General features: G+C 32.9%; 2 protein-coding genes across 2 annotated transcripts; one reads left to right on the top strand and one right to left on the bottom strand.

Moving 5' to 3' along the window:
- The first annotated feature begins 995 nt into the window (after nt 1–995).
- On the top strand, nt 996–7135 carry Gas41 (YEATS domain-containing protein 4 Gas41). The gene is made up of 4 exons (XM_023163201.2): nt 996–1320; nt 1374–1655; nt 1707–1896; nt 6878–7135. Exons 1-4 carry the CDS (start codon nt 1273–1275, stop codon nt 7039–7041), a joined length of 684 nt encoding a protein of 227 aa, XP_023018969.1. The 5' UTR covers nt 996–1272; the 3' UTR covers nt 7042–7135.
- A 118-nt stretch (nt 7136–7253) lies between these two features.
- On the bottom strand, nt 7254–23551 carry gammaCOP (Coat Protein (coatomer) gamma). The gene is made up of 11 exons (XM_023163216.2): nt 23392–23551; nt 23208–23338; nt 22332–22735; nt 22144–22273; nt 20825–21170; nt 18972–19329; nt 18597–18840; nt 16901–17128; nt 10727–11090; nt 7616–7876; nt 7254–7482 (listed from the first exon to the last, which is right to left on the bottom strand). The coding sequence occupies exons 1-11, from the start codon at nt 23429–23431 to the stop codon at nt 7352–7354; spliced, it is 2637 nt and encodes an 878-aa protein (XP_023018984.1). The 5' UTR covers nt 23432–23551; the 3' UTR covers nt 7254–7351.
- Nucleotides 23552–23685: the final 134 nt, after the last annotated feature.

Below are 23685 nucleotides of genomic sequence, written 5' to 3'. Positions count from 1 at the left end.
TTTGAAATCGCATATGTGCTGCGTGTTCTTTGAGAACTCGTTTCTCGCAAATTTCCAGCCGGAATCATTGATGTGTATCGGAAAATTAAAGTATAGATATAAATTGAGAGGTTCAGAGTTAGGAATTAGTTTTTTCATCTCCTGAAGACGTCAATTTAGTTGGTGAATTGCGTGTCGAGGAAAATTTTGCATTCCTGGTTATTGGGAAAATTACTTGTGAATAGATTTTCAGTTATATCAAAAATGAAATATAAAACATGTTAGGTGGGGTTCAGATTTTATATTTCATAGTTGGCCTTTATGATCCCTGTCATGACTAGCAATATTAGCAGTCAAAATATTAAGACATCTTATACATTCGAACTCGAACCATTTCATTAATTCTAGTCAAATAGAAAACCTGATTACCATTAATTCCTTATTGAATGTGGTTAATTTGAAACTGAACAATAAAAATTTTATGTGTCGCTATCTAATGGAGAAGAATGGAGAAGTAGAAGAAAACTTGGACACCAATTAGTCCTTATCGAATATCATATATACACTCAATACCTCCTCCTCACAGGAGTGTTTTACACCTGACACATGCTGGCTAATCTAGAGTGTCTGTATTTGAAAGTTCAAAGTTCGGGGTGGCTTAAGAAATACAACACCCTATAGAAATTTTCACCAAACATATTCCAAAAACGATAAAGTGCCAACAGTTTTTGGAAATCTGTTCAGTTAAACCTGATATATGGGAAAACAAAACTGAATTTTCTATGTGCTCCGTAATGAGTAAATTTGCTTTCATTTAACTTTTGTTGTGTTCTTACCGTTTTCAAGATCAACATGTTTTCAATCGAATTTCACTACTAGCCCAGTGTATGAAACTACAGAGCCCATGTGGGAAGTGGAGTATTGGGCTCTAATATTTTTGTCGGTTCTGTGCAGAAGTTATGGGTTCTATACTATTGAACGATTGTATCAGTTTTGGCTCCAGCGTTAACAACAATTAGTCAAATTAGGAAGTTACAAAATAGTTAGATAATTATATATTTATTTCATAAAAACTCAAACTTTTTATGGAAATTCCAGGCATCCAGATCTAAAACCACTGTAAATAAAAGATGGCCCTGAATATGGATTATCTATGTTCCATGATTCCATCATTGCCTAACCTATCTTTTTTTTTTGAAAATTGACAGATTGTTTGGGGAGATTTAAAAAAGTAAATATAATTTCAAAATAATTTTGTAATATTCAACCTACAATCTTGGTGAAGATTTTGAAATGAGTTTAACAACAGATTTTGGACCCGATTCTGGCGGACGAATGAAAGTATGGCATTTTATGTATATTATTTATTTTTATTCTATTTATATTATTTACAGGGAATATGCATTGTAAAACCAATAGTGTATGGCAATATAGCTAGATATTTTGGTAAAAAGCGAGAAGAGGATGGACATACACATCAATGGACAGTTTATTTAAAGCCTTATAATAATGAAGACATGTCCACTTATGTTAAAAAAGTTCATTTTAAGTTACATGAAAGTTATACCAATCAAAATAGAATAGTAGTGAAACCACCCTACGAAATAAGTGAAACTGGTTGGGGAGAATTCGAGATTGTTATCAAAATACATTTTCATGATCCCAATGAACGAGTAGTAAGAATATTTGGAAATTATCATCTTCAAGATCATATCTAATGGTTTCAGGTTACCATGTACCACATTCTCAAATTGTTCCACTCTGGAAGTACACAAGATATCGGCATAGAACAGAGTAAAGGTTTAGTATCTGAAAGTTATGATGAGATCATTTTTCAAGATCCTACTCAGCTAATGCACCATTTGCTTACAAGTACGAAACAGTTGACCTTAGGAAGGTGGGAACACAACACAAATTGTAAGTTCTGTGTGTCAATATGGTTCTCAGATTTAGGAAGCAAAGTAATTTGCATATCTTCATTATTTTTGTCACATCATAAATTGCTAACAGTATAAATTGGTTAAGGCTTTCGCGGCCGAGATTTTCAGTGTTGCGATCTTCATTTGGGTTTGAAGGCCATTGTGGCGAACCGTTAGGATACAGTTCCAAACCATGACGCCCTTCAAATCCGAATGGAGATCGCAACACTGCCAACAGTACGTTGCTCAAACACATAACTTTCACGTTGGTGAGTAATATACATAAATAAAATAGAATTACACTTGTGGAATTTTTTTTGAGCTGTCCAACAAACCAAATTATTTTACGAAAAACATGATGATCTTTTAGAATTTAATGTCATTGCATAGAAATAACGATCTCTTTTTGCTTGGATAAAACTGCCACTTTTCTCAGTCTTTCAGCACAGGTTCATTTCTAAATGATGAAAATATGAGATAATAATAATCGGCAAGAAAAATATTTCTTATATTTCAACAAATTCAGAATTCAAAACAGTTTTTGATTATTGATTGGTTGTCAGGATTTTACTATACTTGGAGTGACTCCAGATTGTAGTATGATGTAGGTTTTTGTAGCTTATCAATATGATCGACTGATATTTTCATTTAACCGGAAAAAGCGATATGCACAATTGGTAAGTTGAATGCCTGAAGTTAACATGTCCTTATATGTTTTCAAGAATGGCAAAAAAATATTTGTATTAAATAACGCAAAACATAATGTCAATACTCAACAGAAAAACAATTTTCATGTCTCATTTGGGATAATGAAAGTGTTCTATGACTCTCCTAATCATTTGGCTCCCACAAATTAAACAAGTTCCATCAAAAAGTGTGAAACTTTATTTTCAAGCACAACCTCACAATTTTTGCAAAATTTCGAGTGTCATAGTCTACGTGTATCTAGTTTGAGGCTTATATTTGTGTGTATTCCCTTCATTGTCAATTCCTATACAAAACATTTTTGTCAGATAAAAAAACTGTAATCACCATTATTGTCAATAATATTAATTATATAGTGCCCGTCACCATGTTGTGACGACATCAATTTTCCAGTACACTTACTTCGATAATTTGATAAGGTGAAAAATAAAGCACATTTGAATGTATAAGTATATACTCTAAAACTCTTCAGTCCGACAAGCTCAACTTATCTAACATTGCATTAAATTTTGAAACGTCCACAATATCTCTACATAGAGAAGAATTGATTTTTTTAGCTTTCATTTGTCTTCTTCTTATCCTAGCAATGGAACAGAAATTTTCAAAGTTTATAGATCTCTTGAACTTCCTTGTGCTCATCAATTGTTTCTCGGGAATTTCAAAAATTGTTTCAAGATTAGAAGAACATTTTTTCTGTGGTTTTGTTGAGTCAGGTTTTTTACATTTGCCTGTATTTTTCTTTCTGCCACCTCCTTTGATTTTGCTTGCTGAGAAAAGTTTGGTTTGGGCTTCAGAACTTTCAATATTGGACTCAAAATGGTACTTCTCCCTTTTTGTTGTGTACTGGACAGAGGATCTCTTCAAATCTCCTGGTTTCTCTATAAAGTTGCAGCTTTTGCCAGATTGTTTGTTAGAATCAAGATTGAAGTTTGAACTGATCCATTTTTCAACAAGTTCTTTTTGATCAAAAGCGTTTTTCTCGAGAAAAAGTTCAGTTTTCATTTCCGTATCAACCGAGACATATTCATCTTCCTCAGTAATTGTTTTTTTGTATGGTAGCAATGTCAAACTTCTTCCTTTCGTTCCGCGATTTTCCTTCACTATGTTGAATTTCTTTGAATATTTTGAATATATTGTTGAAGTGGGTGCATGTGGCTCTTTGTTGGAAACAAATCCTTTACTTTTATTTCCTTTATTATCGAATGAGTCGCATGAAGAGAATGGTGAATTTTTATCAAAGGAATGTTCTCCAACAGTTTTCTCTGTAGATTTAATAATTTTGGAGTTCGAGCCACAAGATTTTCTTCTATATGCCCTTTCATTCTTGTTGCATCTGTGATATATTCCTAGCGAACATTCATTTCTGACATCTTTCACTAAAGGTAAATCCATATTATTTTGAACATTCATTGAATTTGGCCAAGATATTTGGTCAACCTCGACTATCAGTCCTTTTTTGCTTTCTTCGATAATACTTTTTTCTGCAGAACCACTAGATTCGGTCCAAATAGAACCATTTTTGTCTTTATTCTCTCCAATATCCATATATTTTCTCAAATTATATTCACTCATGCTTGAAGATTTGGCTGTATAACTCATTTCTTGGTTGGTTTGAAATTTAGGAATTGGATTATTTTCTGCATCTCCTAAAAATGTGCAATTCATGTCAACCGATTTTCTTCGTTTCACTTTGTTACTCTTGTCAGATCTGCCTTGTAGTTTGCAGAGGGTTCTGTGACTTTCACCAATTCCATTGAAGTTATCCTGAATAGTACCATATTGTTGTAATTTTGTATTTATATTTTGTGTACCAACCCCTTTTCTTACCCCTTCTTCTCCTTCATTACTATTCAAAGTTAAGTCGATTACACTATAAGATCTAAGAGAATGACGTCTTTGACTGAAGACTGGATTCTGATCTATATTAGTCTCAAGACATTTACTTATTTCAGTACTTTTTTTTCTTTGAAAAAATTTGCCATTGCTCAATCTGTTAGCTTCCCCGCCAATTTCATTGTCTTCCCTCGATTTTTCAAAACATTGTCCAATTTTTCTCTCCGATGTTTCGTTGAGACCATTCTCAAATGTACCAAGGGATGAGCGTAGTGAATAGCGTCTACCATTCGGTAAAACCGAATGCCCCAATTCATTTTCTTTTTCTGTATCTTCAAAAAATGTACAGTTCAAATGAAAATATTTTCTCCGACTTCTTCTCACAGGAGTGCAGCAATTTACTTCCTTTTCACTTTCATTATAATTTTTTTCTTTGCTTCCAAGTTCTTTATTGGTTAGATCAGCTTTCATTGAATGTTTATCATTATTTTGGTTGGATTTCACATTATTTTTGATGTTTTCGTCATACGAATCGATAGTGACTCTTCTTTTGGAGTGATGTCCAAACTTTTCATGCTGTGTTGGTGAGGAAGGATATTCCAACAAACCTGAATACCTGCGAAACTTATTACTTCTCCTTCCTATGAAAATATCTGGCTCCTTACATAACTCCATTGAAAATTGGATTCAATGCAAATGACAAATAAGTTTTTCTATGAAGATTGACAATGAGGCTGTCAACATACAGAGTGAACTAGGAAAAAGTGAAAATATGCTGTTGAAGTCAGTTCACACTAGTTGAAATGGATGTCGTTAATAGATAAAGGAGGACAGAAACGATAATATTAACTATTTTTTTCGAAGAAGCGTTTCATTCACAATATCATCAGGAATCTATAAATTGATTGACTCAAATAGCAACCAAGTGTCAATAATATTTAAATCATTTTTGGGAAAGAAAGTTTTTGGCTTTCTACTACTCCATCTTGATACAGAAAAAAGGATGAGGGAATCTTCCAAAGAAAGGAAGGAAGTAATCAATTTGAAAATGAGTATTTCTATTCATGGATGTGTAGATCACGCAAAGAAGTAACTTTCAGACACAAACTGAAAAAAAATCCTCCTGAAACAGCTACTTTCATATAAACATTGAATTACACGAAAGAACAAAATTCTTTCGAAACAAATACTTCCATATGAACACTGAATTATATAGAAGATACTTTTCTGTACTCAGTTTGTATTTCAAACATTCGTTGTGGAATAAAAATCAGATATCATTCACATGAGTTCTACTTTAAATGAATGGTAACAAATTGCACTTACATGGAACACTGTCATCCTCACTGGTATACATCGATGTTTGGCCTTAAGACACTTGCCCTAAGGCTTTTCAGTACCAAATTGGATAACATTATAGAAAATACACACAATTCATTCATGAATTACCATTTTTAATGTCACGGAATAAGGTTGATCTGCTTATGTCAATGATGACATCATATTGACATTCATTCACCTATTCGATTTAATCCCAGGCAAGAGGAATCTTATTTGAATTGAAGGGGTTATATTTTTAGGAGTGATTAATTTTTGGGAAAAAAAGTTTTTGGCTTTCTACTACTCCATCTTGATACAAAAAAGGATAAGGGAATCTTCAGAAGGAAGGAAGTAATCAATTTGAAAATAAGTAACTCTATACATGAACATGAAGTTTTATCTTCCTCTTGAAGATGATCACTTGGTGATCGAAACACGTGTCAAGGTGTAAAAATAATAATTTGGTGTTGGGAAAAAACTCCAGTAATATTCATTACTACACCAAAGGTTCCAAATAGTACATCATAAGTACTATACATGGATGTGTAGATCATGCAAAGAAGTAACTTTCAGACACAAACTGAAAGAAAATCCTCCTGAAACAGCTACTTTCATATAAACTTTGAAATACATGAAAGAACAAAATTCTTTCAAAACAAATACTTCCATATGAACACTGAATTATACAGAAGATACTTTTCTCTACTCAGTTTGTATTTCAAACATTCGTTGTTTGTTCTTTCGTGTAATTCAATGTTTATATGAAAGTAGTTGTTTTTGGAGGATTTTCTTTGAGTTGGTGTCTGAAAGTTACTTCTTTGCATGATCTACACATCCATGTATAGCGTTACTTATTTTCAAATTGATTACATCCTTCCTTTCTTTGGAAGATTCCCTCATCCTTTTTTTTGTATCAAGATGGAGTAGTAGAAAGCCAAAAACTTTCTTTTCCAAAAATTAATCACTCCTAAAAATATAACCCCTTCAATTCATATTTAAATCATAGTTATGAATTATATTCAACATTGTTTATAGAACTATACAAATTCAACCGGTTGTCCCAATATCAGTGGATGGGTCTATTCCAGAAAATGAAATAACTTTTCTAATTTCCTTTCTAGTTGAAGAAAAAAAAGACAAGACATTGAAAAACATTTTGGATGCACATCAAAAAATTAGGACAGAAATAACGGTCCTAAAGAATAAATTGAAACTAGCCAAAGAAACAATATCATCGTTCAAAGAGGAAATATCTAAATCACAGGAGAGTAAATTCATGATGTAGATTCTAATCTCAAGGATAATTTACAAGTATATGTTTGAAATGTAAAATTTTTTTCATTTTATGAAAGTATATGATAATAAATATTTCAACAATATATTCAATGTTATTTTTATACTAGACATTTTTTTTGCCTTGAAATGGTAGTTATGACAACAATGTGTTTAAGATGAAAAAAAAAATTAATGATCAATTGGGCTAAATCAAACAAGTAATTAACTTAAATTAGGAGGGTTTATTAAAATTGGAATAACATCAAATATAATACACATGACCTGATAATTTCGAACATCTAACCAAGCTAACTTTTCTCTTAGCCTACAGACGAGGTTATAAGTTCAGCAACATCAGCATCGGGTGACCTCACGGTCAGTTGCATAGTCACACCATCAGCTAGGGCTAGTTTTGCCCTAACTAAAATGTCAATACCTCCTCGAAACATTCCTAAAAAAAAGAAGAATTACCAGAAAAAAATATTTGTAATAATTAAATACGTAGAAACTGCAGAAGTATTGAGAATAGCTTCTAGAGGTGTTCCTCAACATTAACAATAATGACCTGTATTATGAAAACTCACCTGCTAGTAAAAGAGTATGAGTTGATTTTTCCTCAGGAACCTTATCCGTTCTTTCTGCTGGTTGGAGACCTAGGAATTGAATGATATTCTTAACTGCTTCCTCCAGAGTATTCATAGAGCTCAAGGAATAAGTGTCTTCCTTTTCCACGAAGGTGGCTGCTGCTTCTTCCCATGCCGCACCCCAGTTGACTTTGCTGACCCTCTGGATCTGATCTTCGAGTGTGATTTCCAGGTCTTCTAACATGTATTCATCGTCGTAGCCTGGGCACAAAAAAGAATGAAGGCGAGAATTTCAAATTAGTTGATTCTATATTTACTTATTCAAAAATCGTGTGAACTGTTGAAACACAAGTGAGATGTTGATTGTTACATCAGGTTTGGAGTTTTGTTTTCTGATTTTATTGAGTAGTTGATTTGAAATATAATAATAGTCATTTCATAATAGAGTTTAAAAAAATAATCAATTAATTTGTGTTTTTTGCTATCAGATATTTATTTATTCATTTCATTTTCATTCATTTATTTCTGTATTCATAGCATGGACATAGAAAAATATTTTTCTACGTCCATGATTCATAGCTAATATAGTGGTAATTCGTTGTAATCGAATTTTTTTCTGTAAAAACTAGAAATTACAATATTCAATTTTATTGTTTTTAAAAGCAAAATTACCATTGTTACTCGTTCCGAACTTTTTTTAATAATAATAATATGCTTTTTTATCATAAGACATAATCTTGTAGACAAAGCTTGGGTAGTACATACTTAAAAAAATGCAATACATACCAACTGAAATAAAAATAAAAATATAAATGGTGCGTGGGTACAAACTATGTTAAAATGAAGGATATGAAAGACATGTATATATAAAAGAGTAAAAGTCAAGTTTATAAAAGAGTGGACATAAAAAGTAACAACTTAAGAGCTCCTTAATAAGTAAAGATAAAAATATGCATAAGTCAGTTATAAGCTATTATCAAAATATTCATCCAAAGTATAATAGGGTCTATCAGATAGAAATTGTTTGACTAACTTCCTGAATTGGAAGTCATTTATATTGGCAGATCTTATGTCCATAGGCAAATGATTGTACATTTTTCCATCGTTGTAAAATATAGAGTCTCTGGTAATGTTTTTAGTTGGCACAGTGAGTTTTAGTGTGTCTGCAGTTTCGGGTGTTATAATGGGAAGAGGATGCAGCAAAATTTAATATATGCTTATTTATTAAACACACAGATTCCAGTATAAATAATGCAATTACCGTTAGAATAGTATGTTTTTTGAATAAGTTTCTACAGGAGTCTCTTGGTTTAAGGTTTCCTATATACATTATTGCCCTTTTCTGTGAAATGAGTAGACTTTTGAATAAAGTTGGACTACATGCTCCTCAAAACGGTATTCCGTAGCATAAGTGAGAATCTATGAGTGCATAGTACGCCATCTTTGTACTGCTGAACCCCAATTCTTTATAAATCACTCTAACCGCATAACAGCCAGAGGAGACTTTTCTAGTGAGTTGTTTAACATAATCCAAAAATTTTAAATTCTGGTCCTCCTAGGAATTTTGTGTTATTTTTAGATTCCAGTGATCTGTCTTCAAAAAAAGTTTATTGATTGACCATCTGAATGATAATAAATTTATTTTAGTTAAGTTAAAAGATAAAATGTTTGAATCACACCAATGTTTAACTCAAGTCGGCAGAGATTATTTTGTGCAACTCACAAGTGTTTCTATTATTCCAAAGTATGGTAGTGTCATCTGCAAATAAGAACTTCCCAGAAATATTAAGCTTGGTGAGGTCATTAATATACAGATAGATCTTTATTTAAAAAATAGGTAACCTTAATATACATATATATCCCAATTAAATCAACGGTGTATATATACAACATTAGACAAACACAAAAAAAAGAAATACAATGCAGCAATAATATACGAAAATCACAATTTTAAAAATAGAATTAATAGAATTAGTAGAATTACAAAAATTACAAGAATTGCTTTCAGTACGTTATCTATTTCATCTTAATAAGTTCTTTCAATTGTTTTTTAAACAAATTCAACGATGATGATGTTTTAATGAAGTCTGGTAGTTTATTAAATTCTTGGAAACCTTTGAAAAATAAAGAGTTCATAGTACTGCGATAAGCAGTGCTGCTAATGTGAATGTCATTTTTACCCCGAGTGTTATAAGTGTGAATGTCTCTATTCAATATTATAAATGTATGAAAGTAAACAGGAGCCAGGTTATTCAATATTTTATATACAAAAATCATTGTGAAATAATACAATCTTTTTTCGACTGAGAACCAATTAAGCGTTGCTAACATAGATCTTATGGGGGTGAGACGATTAGTTCTCAGAATTATTCTCATGCCACGATTTTGAAGTGGCATAATAAGAAATAAGTGGCATAATAAGAAAAGAATGGGACCTAACACAGAAACTTGTGGAACTCCAGAATTAATTTCTCTTTTTTTTGAAAGTTGACTTGTTTTGACAATTTGCCTCCGTCCCATTAAGTAGGAATCAAACCATTTGTGAGTTACTCCTCTGCATCCATAACATTGGAGCTTTCTCAGTAGTATTTTGTGATTAACACAGTCGAATGCCTTCGACAGGTCACAAAATACTGCGGCAGTCTTTTCACCGACATTTATCTCAGAATAAACTTTATTCAAAAATGAGAAAATAGCATCGTGCCTATTTTTATTATTCTCGAAGCTAAATTGATTTTCACTGATGATGTTATGCTCATTTATGAATCCAAGTAGTCGTTTTTTAACTAGTTTTTCAATGATTTTTACAATACTTAACAACAATAAGGAAGAATTTCTATAATTAAAACTCAATTTGTTATGTAAGGTCAACAATGAAATTATGGTAGTTCAAAACTCTTTAACATTTCTATAAAAACAAAGTTAGTGTCACCCGCATATAACTTAATATTTCCTTTCAGCAATAATTTTGAAACAGAATTTAAATAAAACTGGACCCAAAATAAACCCTTGCAGAGCTCCACTACATTTAGACATTTTTCAATGTCAAAGTCAACATCTAGAACCACAATAAAAAAAATTTTTGAACTCTACAAAAAAAATCTGACTAACCTTCATCGGAATCTGGTAACCCAGTCGTAGGATCGCAATCTTTCACAACGAACTTGAGAACTGCCCCGAAAGTGCCAACGCAAGCAGCTAGGTCATCGTCGGGGAACTTCAACACTACATAAGTGGTACCAGACTCGTTATAAGGGAGCTTGGGGCAAGGAACTTCCGAAATGATCTCGAACATTTCGCTCGGCTCCAACTCCACCCTGACATTCTCCAGTAGCTGATCACTTAGGGTGTTCAAACAATCAAATTGCAGAACAACGTGGTGAGTGAAGCAGTGCTTGATACATCGGACGAAGTATTCTGTTTCTGATTCGGTCAGTTCCACGACTTCTGAGCTGCGGAACAAGGGGCCCAATTGCTGAAAAAATGTATCAACAGGTTTTAATATTAATTTTGAAAAAAAAGTAAGTAAGAAACAGACAAAAATCGAGAAAAATGTGAGCAAGGTTTAATACCGTTTTTTTATTCTTTTTTTTTATGGTCATTTCTTTTTTAATTGATTGTAGATTAACATTCTATTTATTCTAATTTTTATATATAACTTCCTATTTTGGCCAAGGCATTTTTTATTTTTCTTTCGTTTTTTCTTCAAACAGACTTCAAAATTTCCAACATTTTTTTAGACAATGGAAGTTTGAAGCTCTAACTTTTAAATAACCCATAAGTTAATTTACTAGATGAAAAGTCAATTCTGTGACGACCAAATTCGACATTATTCTAAAAAAATAGTATTTTTTTGTAACTTTATAATAATAATGAATTAATTCCAACAAGTACAGGACCTAATTACAGAAAATGCTTAAGAAGTACTTTTCCAAAAATTAAAAGCTATTATTAGTTACAAGACAAAAGAGTATGTCAATGACTATGTTAGATATAATGCAGCGGCAAATATCAGAGAGATGAATAATTGATATCACAGGAATGGCAAATTGCATTAAAATGTTTACTTCATTTCATATCAAGTGTTAGGGCAAGGAACATAAAAAGGAATTTTTGATAAGAGATACACAGTCAATATCGTTTTCCAACAGATTATATAAACATGTCACTGTTGAAATTACTCGTCTGGTACTTAAACTAACGAACTTCGGTTCTTGCAGTAATTGACTATAAGGAATTCATCTCTTGGGAACATACACCATGTTCAATACAGATTCCAATCAATCAATCAATATATGCTTTATTGTCGGAAGATTAGTATCTTATTGACAAAGTCTTGTAAAAAAATCAAATGAATGTCATAAAATATAAAAAATACAGAATACAATACATGACATAGAAATATTAGAAATACAAACATAGCAATTTCACAAATAAAACATTAAGAAGACAGATGAGTTTAGGTGAACATTATTGGTTATCATGGTAGAATTCATGGATCAAATAATAAGCTTTTTTGATTAAAAGATCTTTAAACTTTTTGATATCTGTGCTATTTTTTAGAATGGTAGGAAGGTGATTATATACTTCAATACTTTCATAAATCAGAGAATGCTGAGTCAAGGTGTCAAGTCAATTTTGGTGTCTGGTGTTGTGACAATTTGTTCCGGGAGTGTACATGCTCATTTTATTTTTATGAATTAAGCATACTGTTTCCACTATTTCCACGAAATAATCTAACCTTTGCAATAGATTACCATAGGTGTAACTATGGAATGCATTCTCCTTTATCAAGAATAGTCATAAATGGGAATAATACAAAATTCGATCTCTTTCATATTTCCGAGAATATTCTTAGAAATAAGTTAAGATATACTTATTCTTAAATTGCTAGTATCTGTCATTTACTTTTATTCTCGCTTCATTTCAATTCTCTACTATAACTGTTTAAATTGTTATTACTTATAATTAAATTAGATAAGATTTGTGTTAACAATCTGATATTTGTATAACTTATATTAAATGGGAGTTACCCGTGAATAAATAAATAAATAAAATAAATAAATTATGTATAAACAGGTGACAGTTAATATTTTGTGGCTGATGAATAAAGGCAGATTCCAAGTGAGTTTAATATGAAGCAGACAATTAATTATTGTTTGCTATTGCCTCAAATATATTGAATGTCACATTTGGACTTAGGAAACATCAGGGGCCGTCCATTAATCACGTGAGGCTTGGAAGGGGGGGGGGAATTTAGCAAAAGTCACGAAATATCACAAGAGGGGAAGGGGTATAGTAAGATATCACATGTATTTATTTTTTTCGTGAATCGTGCGATTTTTAAACTGAAAATATGAGTTTGACACGCCGTTGGCAGGCAAAAAACGAAGTCGCTTGCACTTATATGACCGCCTGGCTCGGCTTGCCAGTTATATTGTTATTTCGGCGCCGAATACATGCGTTTTTCATTAAAACAAAGTCTAAACTAGGTGATCTGCATAAAAGACCTATTTGCAGAATATACGAAAGGAAAAATTTTAAGATTCTTTGTAGGAACTGAAAAATACACGTGATTTTGGGTGTGGGAGAGGGGTTAGTCTTAAACCTCACGTATCACCAAGGGTGAGGAAGGGTTAATAAATACTAAAAAAAACATCACGTGATTAATGAACAGCCCCTTATTAAGGCAGTTTTGCTCATTAGGTCAAACAACAGAGAAAACCACTACTGAAGATAGCTCATCTACAAAATGCTTGGGGCTATAGGTAGATGGGACCACATGAGAATCCTCTCGACAAAATTATCCTCAGGACGTTTTCAATTGAACTAGATGTCCAGACAGCTGAATTAATAGATGCACACTCAAGATACGGAATAGCATTCTAGGGTGTAACCACAACTCAGTTTTCCAATGCTATTATTGTAATGCAAAAAAGGGCATAATGCAAAATCTATTTTAATTTTAATTCTGTTGACATAATGATGACTTTATTTAGGCATTTTATTATATTCTTCAACGCGACACATTTGATTATGTATACAGGGTGTCCCTGGACTTCCTCTTTTCCTCTCGGGAATGTATAGATGGGGTCAAAATATCACCAGTACTTCATATAACTTTTTTTCCTAAAATCCTTCGTTACCAAGTAACGGGCCCTCGAAGTTACAAAATGAAAAATGTTTTTCTTTGATAACTTTTCAAGTGAATATTCAAAATCATCCAAATTTTGGTAATTGACTAAACAAATGAATTCCTTCGATGAGCTTTCATGCAGGAGTCAGTTGTTTTGCTACAAAGTCAGGAACGGACTACCCCCGATGGTCCACACCCCAAAACTTTGAAATGACAGATATTTTTCAATATTTTTCAACAAATTAAGGTTACTTGGACAATTTTATGAATAAAAGTACTCGTGTGGAAAGTCGATCGGAGCAACGAGTCTTGATAAAAATGTAGTTTCACTCGACGACATCAAACCCGCTCGTCCACCATTATTTGAAATGAATAATTATCAAAGCAGAAATAATAATGGTAACGTTAATTCAACAACATTTATCCTGAGATGTCTACCATTATTCGAAAATATTAGTTTTTAAGCATTCCAGGGTCGTTTCGTATGGCTTCACAATGTAATGTTATTCTATTCAACAATGCATCTCTTGTGTGAATAGGTGTAGCGTAAACAAGGCTTTTTAGATGCCCCCACAGAAAGAAATCCAATGGATTTAAATCCGGAGACCGCGATGGCCATGAATATGGCCCACCTCTACCAATCCATCTATTGTGGTAAATATGGTTCAGATGGTAACGCACAATCAAACTAAAATGAGGAGGAGCGCCATCATGCATAAACCACATATCTCTTCGGGTTTGCAATGGAACATGTTCCAAAAGTCCATTCAAATCGTTCTGAATGAACTCCAAATAACGTTCTCCATTCAATCGGTCCTGTAGAACGAATGGTCCTATAAGATGGTTTCCTATGATACCAGCCCAAACATTCACGTTGAATTTCCGTTGGTGTTTGGTTTGCAATATCTCATGGGGATTTTCTTCGGCCCATATATGGAGATTATGAGAGTTGATAACTCCATCTCTACTGAAACCTGCTTCATCAGTGAATAAAACTCGATTAATAAAAGTCATATTCTCTCTTTGCCTATCCATGAACCAATTGGCATATTCCAGTCGTGCTGGAAAATCTTGAGGTGTCATGGCATGTACCTTCTGGATGTGAAATGGGTGGAGCAGTTGCTCCCTAATTATTCTATGAATAGTGGACTTGGATGTATGGAACTGTTCTGATAAGATTTCTGATGCTCATTGAAGGATCATCAGCGACGGCTTCCAAAATATTTTCCTCCAATACAACGGTACGTACAGTCCTAGGAGCGCCCTCACCACCTCGTTTTGGCAAAACTGTACCTACAATAATATCGAAATAAAACAACGTGCTCAAATTAATTATCAATTATTACATACCTGTCTCCCTCAAGCTGCGATCGACACGCTCGAATGTTTCTCTTGACGGTACCGTTCGATTGGGAAAATGCTCGGAATACAGACGACGAGCTTCTGCAGCATTACAAAATGCTCGTCCATAAAATACATGCATATCTGCATATTCATTGAATGTAAACTGTTCGGCCATATCAAAAAAATTCAAAATATCCTATAGAATATTGACAATACAATGATAGTCATATGACAACGCATCACTCAACAAAACAAAATCGCATTCCAGTTTCTCATTTTTTATCAAAACTTTCTAAAAGGTTTTTTTGTCAACATCTGTGAAAGAAATGGAACATAATTATTCCCTGGATATTTTTCACCTGATCATGTGCAGCCGTTTTTGTAGTTCATTCGTGTATAGTAAATATTTTTTCCGATGTGCGTTTTTTCAGCTAAATTTAGATTCGTGTTAAAGAATTTCTCCCATAAAATTATAATTATCAGTGAAACTCCTCAACAGTTTAGCTGTGAAGAAGAATTTGAAACATTCGAATGTTGAGTTTCATGAGATTCAGATAACTGATCAACACGAAACGTGATTATTTCACACGTATTATGTACATACAAAATATGGAATGAATTCGATATTTCATAGTAGAGTAGCTTGTTAGTTTAAAAACACCACGAATCTACAGAACTTGATATTTCTTTTGAAAAAATATCTGCTATCACAATTGTGACTTAAACTTCCATATAGGTACTGTACTTTTTGTTTACGACTTCATTTTAGCATTCCTTGTATTATTCCTGTTATAAATGTTGTTGAATTAACGTTATCATTATTATTTCTGCTTTGATAATTATTCATTTCAAATAATGGTGGACGAGCGGGTTTGATGTCGTCGAGTAAAACTACATTTTTATCAAGACTCGTTGCTCCGATCGACTTTCCACACGAGTACTTTTATTCATAAAATTGTCCAAGTAACCTTATTTTGTTGAAAAATATTGAAAAATATCTGTCATTTCAAAGTTTTGGGGTGTGGACCATCGGGGGTAGTCCGTTCCTGACTTTGTAGCAAAACAACTGACTCCTGCATGAAAGCTCATCGACGGAATTCATTTGTTTAGTCAATTACCAAAATTTGGATGATTTTGAATATTCACTTGAAAAGTTATCAAAGAAAAACATTTTTCATTTTGTAACTTCGAGGGCCCGTAACTTGGTTACGAAGACTTTTAGGAAAAAAAGTTATATGAAGTACTGGTGATATTTTGACCCCATCTATACATTCCCGAGAGGAAAAGAGGAAGTCCAGGGACACCCTGTATACATATGAATTTTATGTATGTGTAAGTAATTTTACTTGTCTGTATATAATGTTTTTGATATGATAACTATATGTTTTATGTGTTGTCAATTATAATTTTCTTCTTTCGACAATAAAGTCTACCTTGACTGATTGATTGAATTAACCTTACCTGAAAGAAATTTGTGAAGAACACAGGGGTCGAAGAGAAGTCTTCATTTTTTGAGTAATCGAAGATTTTGTGAAAATACTTTGACCTAACAATAAGTGGCAAAAGATGAGTATTTTTTGAATACCCAATAAATTTATTCCAAACTATGAGGATCTGACAAGAAATCAGTGTAGAAGTTTGACTGTGCTAATGAAAAATTTCAATGAAGAACGTTACAAAAGTCAGCATTTCAAAACACTTGTCAGAAAATTAGAGGATAACAATTCACATACTAGTATTATTATAACCATTGGTATGGGCAACAATAAACTTTTACAGGTTCTTCGAAAATATATGTTTGTTACCTGTATTCCTGGTATAGCGCTGAGTTTTTCGGTAAAGTTTTCTTCTCGCGAGACTGGAACTGGTCTTGCGGGGCCCTGAGACACAAGCATACCCTCAGCTCTGTGTTTGACTTCACGCTCCTCAGTAGTTGGAATAGAAGCAAGTGGTACTGATTTGATGTCAAATGGTTGATCTGATGCATTCTGAGTGTATTCTTTCAATGATCTTTCCAGAGATGGAATGGAAACCTGGATGAAAATAGAGAATAAAAAACTAAGGAGAACCGAAAATGTGTAATATTAATATAATAATCCAATTAATAAAAGATGGAGTCAGTTATATCTCATTAGATTCCTTTTTGCTCTTTCTAGTTTAATCTCAAAGTCTCAGCAATGTCACAGACGATGCTGAGACAGATGAAGATGTCTGCTGCATCAGCAGATGGAAGTTTAGTACTTCAGTATAAATAAATCAACAAATATAAACCTTTCACAAGTCTTTCGAAATAGTTCAAACCAATTACCATTGTTAGAAAATCAGAAAAACTTACTGAAAGAAAGTATTTATTTAAAAATAAATAAGTTCCTGATTTGAACAGTTAATCTAAAAGTAATGTATCTGTCACTGAGGCAGGCCGGGCTTATTTCACGTTCGCCGATGACACGGTCCTTTTGTACAGTGGATATGATTTACATTTACTGGAGAACACAGTTAATGAAGATCTCTCTAAATACTCAAATTGGCTTGCACATAATAAACTTAAGGTGAACTCTGCAAAAACCATTTACATGCTATTTAAACAAAAAAATAGAATTTGTGGAACTATTGAATCAAGAATAAATAACTAACCCTTAATGAATGTTGCAAAAACCAAATATTTGGGACTCATAATAGATGATAAGTTAAACTGGTCAGGACACATAGAACATATTAATGATAAAATCGTACCAATGTTAGGATCTCTATATAGGTGGTCCAGTTACTTGAGTTTCAGTAATAGATACTTGGTTTACAATGCATATATATTGGCGAATCTTAGATATCTGTTAATGGTATGGGGTAATTGTGGCATTACTAATTTCAAAAAAATTCAAACGCTTTAAAATAAATAAATAAAAATTTCATTTCAAATTCCATTTCGAACCCACACGAATGATTTATTCTCACAGACTGAACTACACCCGATTAAATATCTACCTAAACATGAGCAATGCAAGAACATATATAAAATAAAAAACAAAAGAATCAAAATCAACAACAATCTACTAGTCAATAACCAGTTTTATGAGTATAATACAAGGGGTAGAAATGACTTACACCTGAGCATGGTAAGAACGAACAAAGGATAATACAATCCTTTTACACAGGCTATAAAAGTCTTCAATGAATTACTTGTCCATATACGTGAGTTGCCGGGCTATAGTTCATTCATCAATAGTTTAAAAGAACATCTGAGCCTCGAGGCACATGTCTGATACGTTGATTCTATGAGCTTTGTAGTGGTTTACTAGTTTTTGTGTTTCACTTGTCATGTTGAATGTTTGTGAATCCCGAGACCAGCATTTTTGCTGATTAGGGAGAATAACAACATATTTTATATTTATAGTGTCTCAACTATGTTGAAAAAAAAATTGTTCAAAGCCTTGGATGCAGCAACACTATTTGACAAATAGCATACACTGAAATAATAAAAAATTCAAAAGACTTTATATTTACCTGTAAAGTTTCCAAAATATAATTATTGTAAAGGCTTTTATCACTTCTGCTCAAAATACTGCTGTAATAAGTAGCCCGATCACGGACTTCATCATCAGAATCCATCTGACAGCGAGCTAATAAGACTTGAATGTTCTCCAACAAATCTGGACAAGATGCCCCAAATTGTGCCATAGCTGATACTGCAGCAGCTCTAATAGAAGGACACTCCAGGATGACTCGATTATAGATGAAACGGATATATCTGCAAAAAAAAAACATGCCAGAACATCTCGTAATATACTCTACAAACTCTTAATTTCATCACTGAAATAATTAAACGACTGGAATTCTCTGGTAATCAATGTAAATATATTTTTAGAAAAATGAGCTCACCTTGAAGGCTGCTTTGTTTTCGGCCCCTCTTTCCCGAGCAAATGCAAAATCCTGACAGCCAGTGAAACGTGTTCGCAATCTTCTATAAACTCGCAGAGATGTGCTAATCCTGTTTCTTTAGCTTCAGGATTATCTTCGATAATTGTTATAATAGTGTCAGCAATTGATGCTTTGTACTCCAAACCGCCTTCGTCGCGCAACATAGCTGATAAGAAGTTCATGAGAACAGTATGTTTTCGCGGGAATTTCAAAGCTAATGCCCTGATAGCTTGGACTACAACTACTTTGAATTCGTCGCTGATTTCGGACACGAATGTTGCAATTTGTTTCATTAGGCGATCAACTGAGGATTCAGCACCTGAAAAAAGATTGGAAAGTCGTATTATATAAAACAGGGTACAGAGACAGGTTTTGAACATGTTGGATTGATTAATGATAATTTTGAAATGGACTTGAATCACTTGAGATGAGAACTATGAAATCATCCTCGTATCTGTTACAAAAAGTTAAACATCGTTCAGATGCTCAGATCTTAAAAATTGTTCATAACCCAAACTTTTTTGCGGTTCTATAGTAAATAAATTACTAAGGTTTACAACAGTATACCTCCTCATCTAAAATGATTAAGCAATAAGTATTTTTTTTGATAGGAAAAGAAAGGTTTTGGGTTTGTACTTGACCTACTTGACAAATAATTCCAAAATGAAACCTTTACAAAGATGAACAAAACAACAAAAATGATATTTTATTCTCTGATTGAGTCCCACCTGAGATATGGTGTTGCCTTCTGGGGATTTTGCAGTCAACAACTTTTTCATTCAGTGTTTGTTTTGCAAAAGCGAGCGGTTAGATACTTATGCAAGGTGGGAGTGCATGAGTCATGTAGAACATTATTTTTGAGAGAAAAAATTCTCACTATTACTTGTATTTTCATACTTGAAACTGTTTGCCTGATTTACAAAAAACATAATATTGTTGGAACTCTGGAACATACAAATTACATAACCTGGCAAGTAACTGAAAATAAAATACATCTTACTGTTCCAAAAACGAGCCAAACAAAGTATTCTTTAATTTATGAAAGTAAAAAACTGTATAATCACATACCTTTAGATATGTGAACTTAGTTTTGCTCTAATTGTGTTTCTGGGTATTTGTGTTTTTGAATTGTTGCTTTTCTTTTATTCTTTGAAGTGCTGTATATACCATATTTTTTAACAAGCTTTGTCAATAAGATTTTATTTTCTCGGACAATAAAGTATATATCTATATATCTATGTGTAGATCATACAAAGAAGTAACTTTCAGACACAAACTGAAAAAAGAAATCCTCTCAAAACAACTACTTTCATATAAACGTATAATTTTGCCAAACATGAATTGTAGAAATGTAGAATTAGTTTCTTGAAAATCTCATCACTTGGGCACTTACGAAAGATTTCACAACACTTTGACTATATACATTAATTTTTGGTTTTCAAGATGGTAATTGCTGAGAAAAATGGAAATAATGAATTTCAATATTTCAACATCAATATTGAGAACTGTTGACTATCATCTTGAAATGTTTCCTTGAGACATTTTTTTCCAGCTCTCATTGTCAACTGAGACTGTATATAATTTGAGGTAGTATTGTATGCCGAATGGTCAGCCCAGTACTTTTAGAATTGAAGGACGTGTTAATTTTTCAACTCTAGGATATTAATCAATTATATTAGCTAAGTTCTTCTTTCTCAAATAATTTTTGTGTTATTCTGAGTTCATCAAGTAATGTGTTCATTAAAATCTAACTTAAGTTTCTGGATGTAAACTATCCTTTATTAATCCAAGATGGAATAACTGTTCTTACTGACCTGTTTTCAAGAGTGTTGTAATGGCTAGTGTGGCAATGGACCTATTAGAATCAGTTATGAGATTCTCCAAATCCAAATTGCAAGCAGTTACTGCAGCAGGATGTGAAATCGCAACCTGATTGAGCGTTCGGACTGCTGCGAATCTCAGTGTCGGTTTGGGGGAACCACAGAAGAGTTGAAGAACACTTATAGCTGGAGCCAATTCCCTGCTGGTGGTGCGTTTCAAGTTGACAATAGCGTGTGCTGCTTCGTACACTACCATTTCTGATTTGTGCCTCAGGCAGGATTCAATGAATTCAAAGTAAGGGGAATCTTCTTCCTCCAGAAGTTTTGCGGTTATTCGAATCTGAAATAATTGATTCATTTTTTTTAAAGAGTTCAACTAAAAGTTTCATATTTTTGTTTGATGAGCACAAATCTGAGATCAAAACTTTGCACTCCTATCTACATTTGAAGAACTGAAAGTTTTCACCTATTTAGGTATTTTTCATTTATTTTTTTAGGCCATTTACACTTCGCTCGTCTCAAAAATTCGAATACATATTTTAACTTCTTTCCTACAAAAAAATGTAAAAGGTACTATCCGGTTTATTTTTCTATGCCAGTGAAACGTGAGTATTTGTTAATTCATAATGAGATAGAGTAGCTTTGAAACTTTCATTTTTTCACTGGCACAGAAGTAATAGTGTACTTTAAAAAAAAATTAAATGAACGTGAATTGTTCAAAAATAAAAAACCTCAACTTTTTCCTTGAAAAGTAAACAAAATTTGTCTTTAGTTTCTCTCTACATCAAGTTGTTTGACGATATTTCCATAGATGACGTCAAAATGTCGCCATATTGAATTTGGATTATATATCTCTTACAGTTTTTTGCTGCAATTTTGAATAGAAATTGCCACTTGTGTTATATAATTGAAAAGAAAATTGGTAGGGTTAGAGTGAGTGGTCTGTTCTACTTATTCAATTGACCGCTATGTGGAACGGTGGTTCGAGCCCAAAGGTCTGACGACTGATTTTCACGATCCAACCCATACTAGGAATCGCACGTTAGAAAGTAAAACCTTGTTAATCCTTAACTCATGCAAGTTTAAACTTCTGAAGGTTGTCGTTGGTGGGCAAACAGCTGCTGGTTAACGGAAAAACAGTTTTCAATGTTTCCTGAAACATTTCATTTTTCAACTTTTGAGTGGCAGTCGCTTCGAAAGTAGACCATAGCACCAAGTTGTGACTTTAGATTCATGATCAGCCCACAAAAATATTTGAGTCTTATTAAAAGTTTTTCAAAAAATTTTACCAATTTATATAACTATACTCTTACCAACATACAAACAGCATAAGGGGATCGGAGAGACATTTTTGTCAATTTTGCAATTAGCTTAGTAACTGCTAATCGGTCAGTTTTCCTTATATGATATAGTAGACCAAGAGCATGGTACTGCACCATGATGCTTAAAAATTAATATATTATTTCTAAATTCACTCTACAATTCAACATTCTGTACATACTTATCACTTCTGATTGCTTCCTGTGCTTCATTAACCCAACGTTTAACCACTTCTGAAGCCAATTTGGTCATATGTAGGGAACTTACAAGAGCAGCAGAGCTTACTGCTGAGTTACGATCAACGATTGCTTGTTTCATGTATCTTTCAATAGCCTGCAGCATTGTAGAGTCAGTTATGCTACAAAGAGCTCTGATTGCAGCAGCCCTGTACATGTCCTCTTTTCCTGACAACCCAGTCATGTCTTTTGTAAGGCTTGACGTTACGATTATAACATCATCCGCGACAGAGCTTAGTTCTTTGATCCCCAGGTATACCATGCGCCTGAGAATTACATCTTTCGACTGAAATAGCTTTGTCATTGCAAAGAAAACATCTGTGGCTTCCTGAACACTGAGAGATTCCCCCTAAAAAAATAATTGGTGAAAAACGAAACAAGAATTGTTAGTAGTAGAGTAATTTATTGATAATTTTAAATACAACATAAATTTATGCCAAGTCTGAAGCTTGATGAAACTTATGAAGTTTGTAGAGTTGCCTCAAATCAAAACTTCAGATATTATTTAATGAAATAGTGGAAAAGATGCAATTTTCAAAGTAACTGAACCCATGGCATTTCTCAGTTAGCTGAGGATAAAAGAAAGTACTATACAGCACTCTCACTAGGACTTGGCTAACTTAGACTATCATAAAAAAAACCGAAAACTCAACACTTTTTCCAAAGTACTATACAGCACTCTCACTAGGACTTGGCTAACTTAGACTATCATAAAAAAAACCGAAAACTCAACACTTTTTCCAAGTTGAACATTAGTATTTGAGGATTTCATGCTTTAGTTTCAGTTTAAGTAAACCAGGTATCTGGTAGTTCAAACTTACCTGGTTCAATAAATATAACAATTTGGTGAGAATTGGTGTACATTTTCTGGGATTGACAGAAGTTTCGTTGAATACTCTAGCTTCTTGGAGCACAGTAGTTTTCTCGATGTTTTGAAATGGATTGCCACCTCCTGTAACCTGTATTTTCTTATCATCGAATATTTTAAGAACGATATATACTAACCATCTTCTTCCTCCTTTTTATCTCTTTTAAAGGAACTCATTTTGATTTGACAAATATATCAAAAATTCAAATAAAATCCAGAAATATTTATTTGTATATTAGAAAATTTACACGTCACAATCGTTGACACCGATAGTTGACACAATCACCCGGTTGTGTTGTCATTGTCAAAGATATAACCTGAAACCAGTCTCAACAACTTATGTTTTTTAATTTACTAGCAGTAACATTGGGTTTAGGCATTTTTGAAAATTTCAAAACACAATTTCAACTGAAATAGTAATTTTATAAATA

Source organism: Leptinotarsa decemlineata, unplaced genomic scaffold (assembly GCF_025532065.1).
Source record: "Leptinotarsa decemlineata unplaced genomic scaffold, Ldec_3_MD MMD2_tig00001064_RagTag_RagTag, whole genome shotgun sequence".
NCBI classification, from domain to species: Eukaryota; Metazoa; Arthropoda; class Insecta; order Coleoptera; family Chrysomelidae; genus Leptinotarsa; species Leptinotarsa decemlineata.
The sequence above is the reverse complement of the archived record's forward strand: the minus strand, read 5'-3'. Positions and strand labels throughout refer to the sequence as shown.

Excerpts from the sequence above, each read along its gene's own strand:
- Gas41 (XM_023163201.2), top strand. The coding sequence starts at position 1,273 with ATGAGTTTAACAACAGATTTTGGACCCGATTCTGGCGGACGAATGAAA. Across the intron at positions 1,656-1,706 it reads ATGATCCCAATGAACGAGTA|GTTACCATGTACCACATTCT; the intron begins GTAAGAATATTT and ends TAATGGTTTCAG. Across the intron at positions 1,897-6,877 it reads GTGGGAACACAACACAAATT|TTGAAGAAAAAAAAGACAAG; the intron begins GTAAGTTCTGTG and ends TTTCCTTTCTAG.
- gammaCOP (XM_023163216.2), bottom strand. The coding sequence starts at position 23,431 with ATGAGTTCCTTTAAAAGAGATAAAAAGGAGGAAGAAGATG. Across the intron at positions 23,339-23,391 it reads TAAAAAGGAGGAAGAAGATG|GAGGTGGCAATCCATTTCAA; the intron begins GTTAGTATATAT and ends TACAGGTTACAG. Across the intron at positions 21,171-22,143 it reads CTTATGCTGTTTGTATGTTG|ATTCGAATAACCGCAAAACT; the intron begins GTAAGAGTATAG and ends CAATTATTTCAG.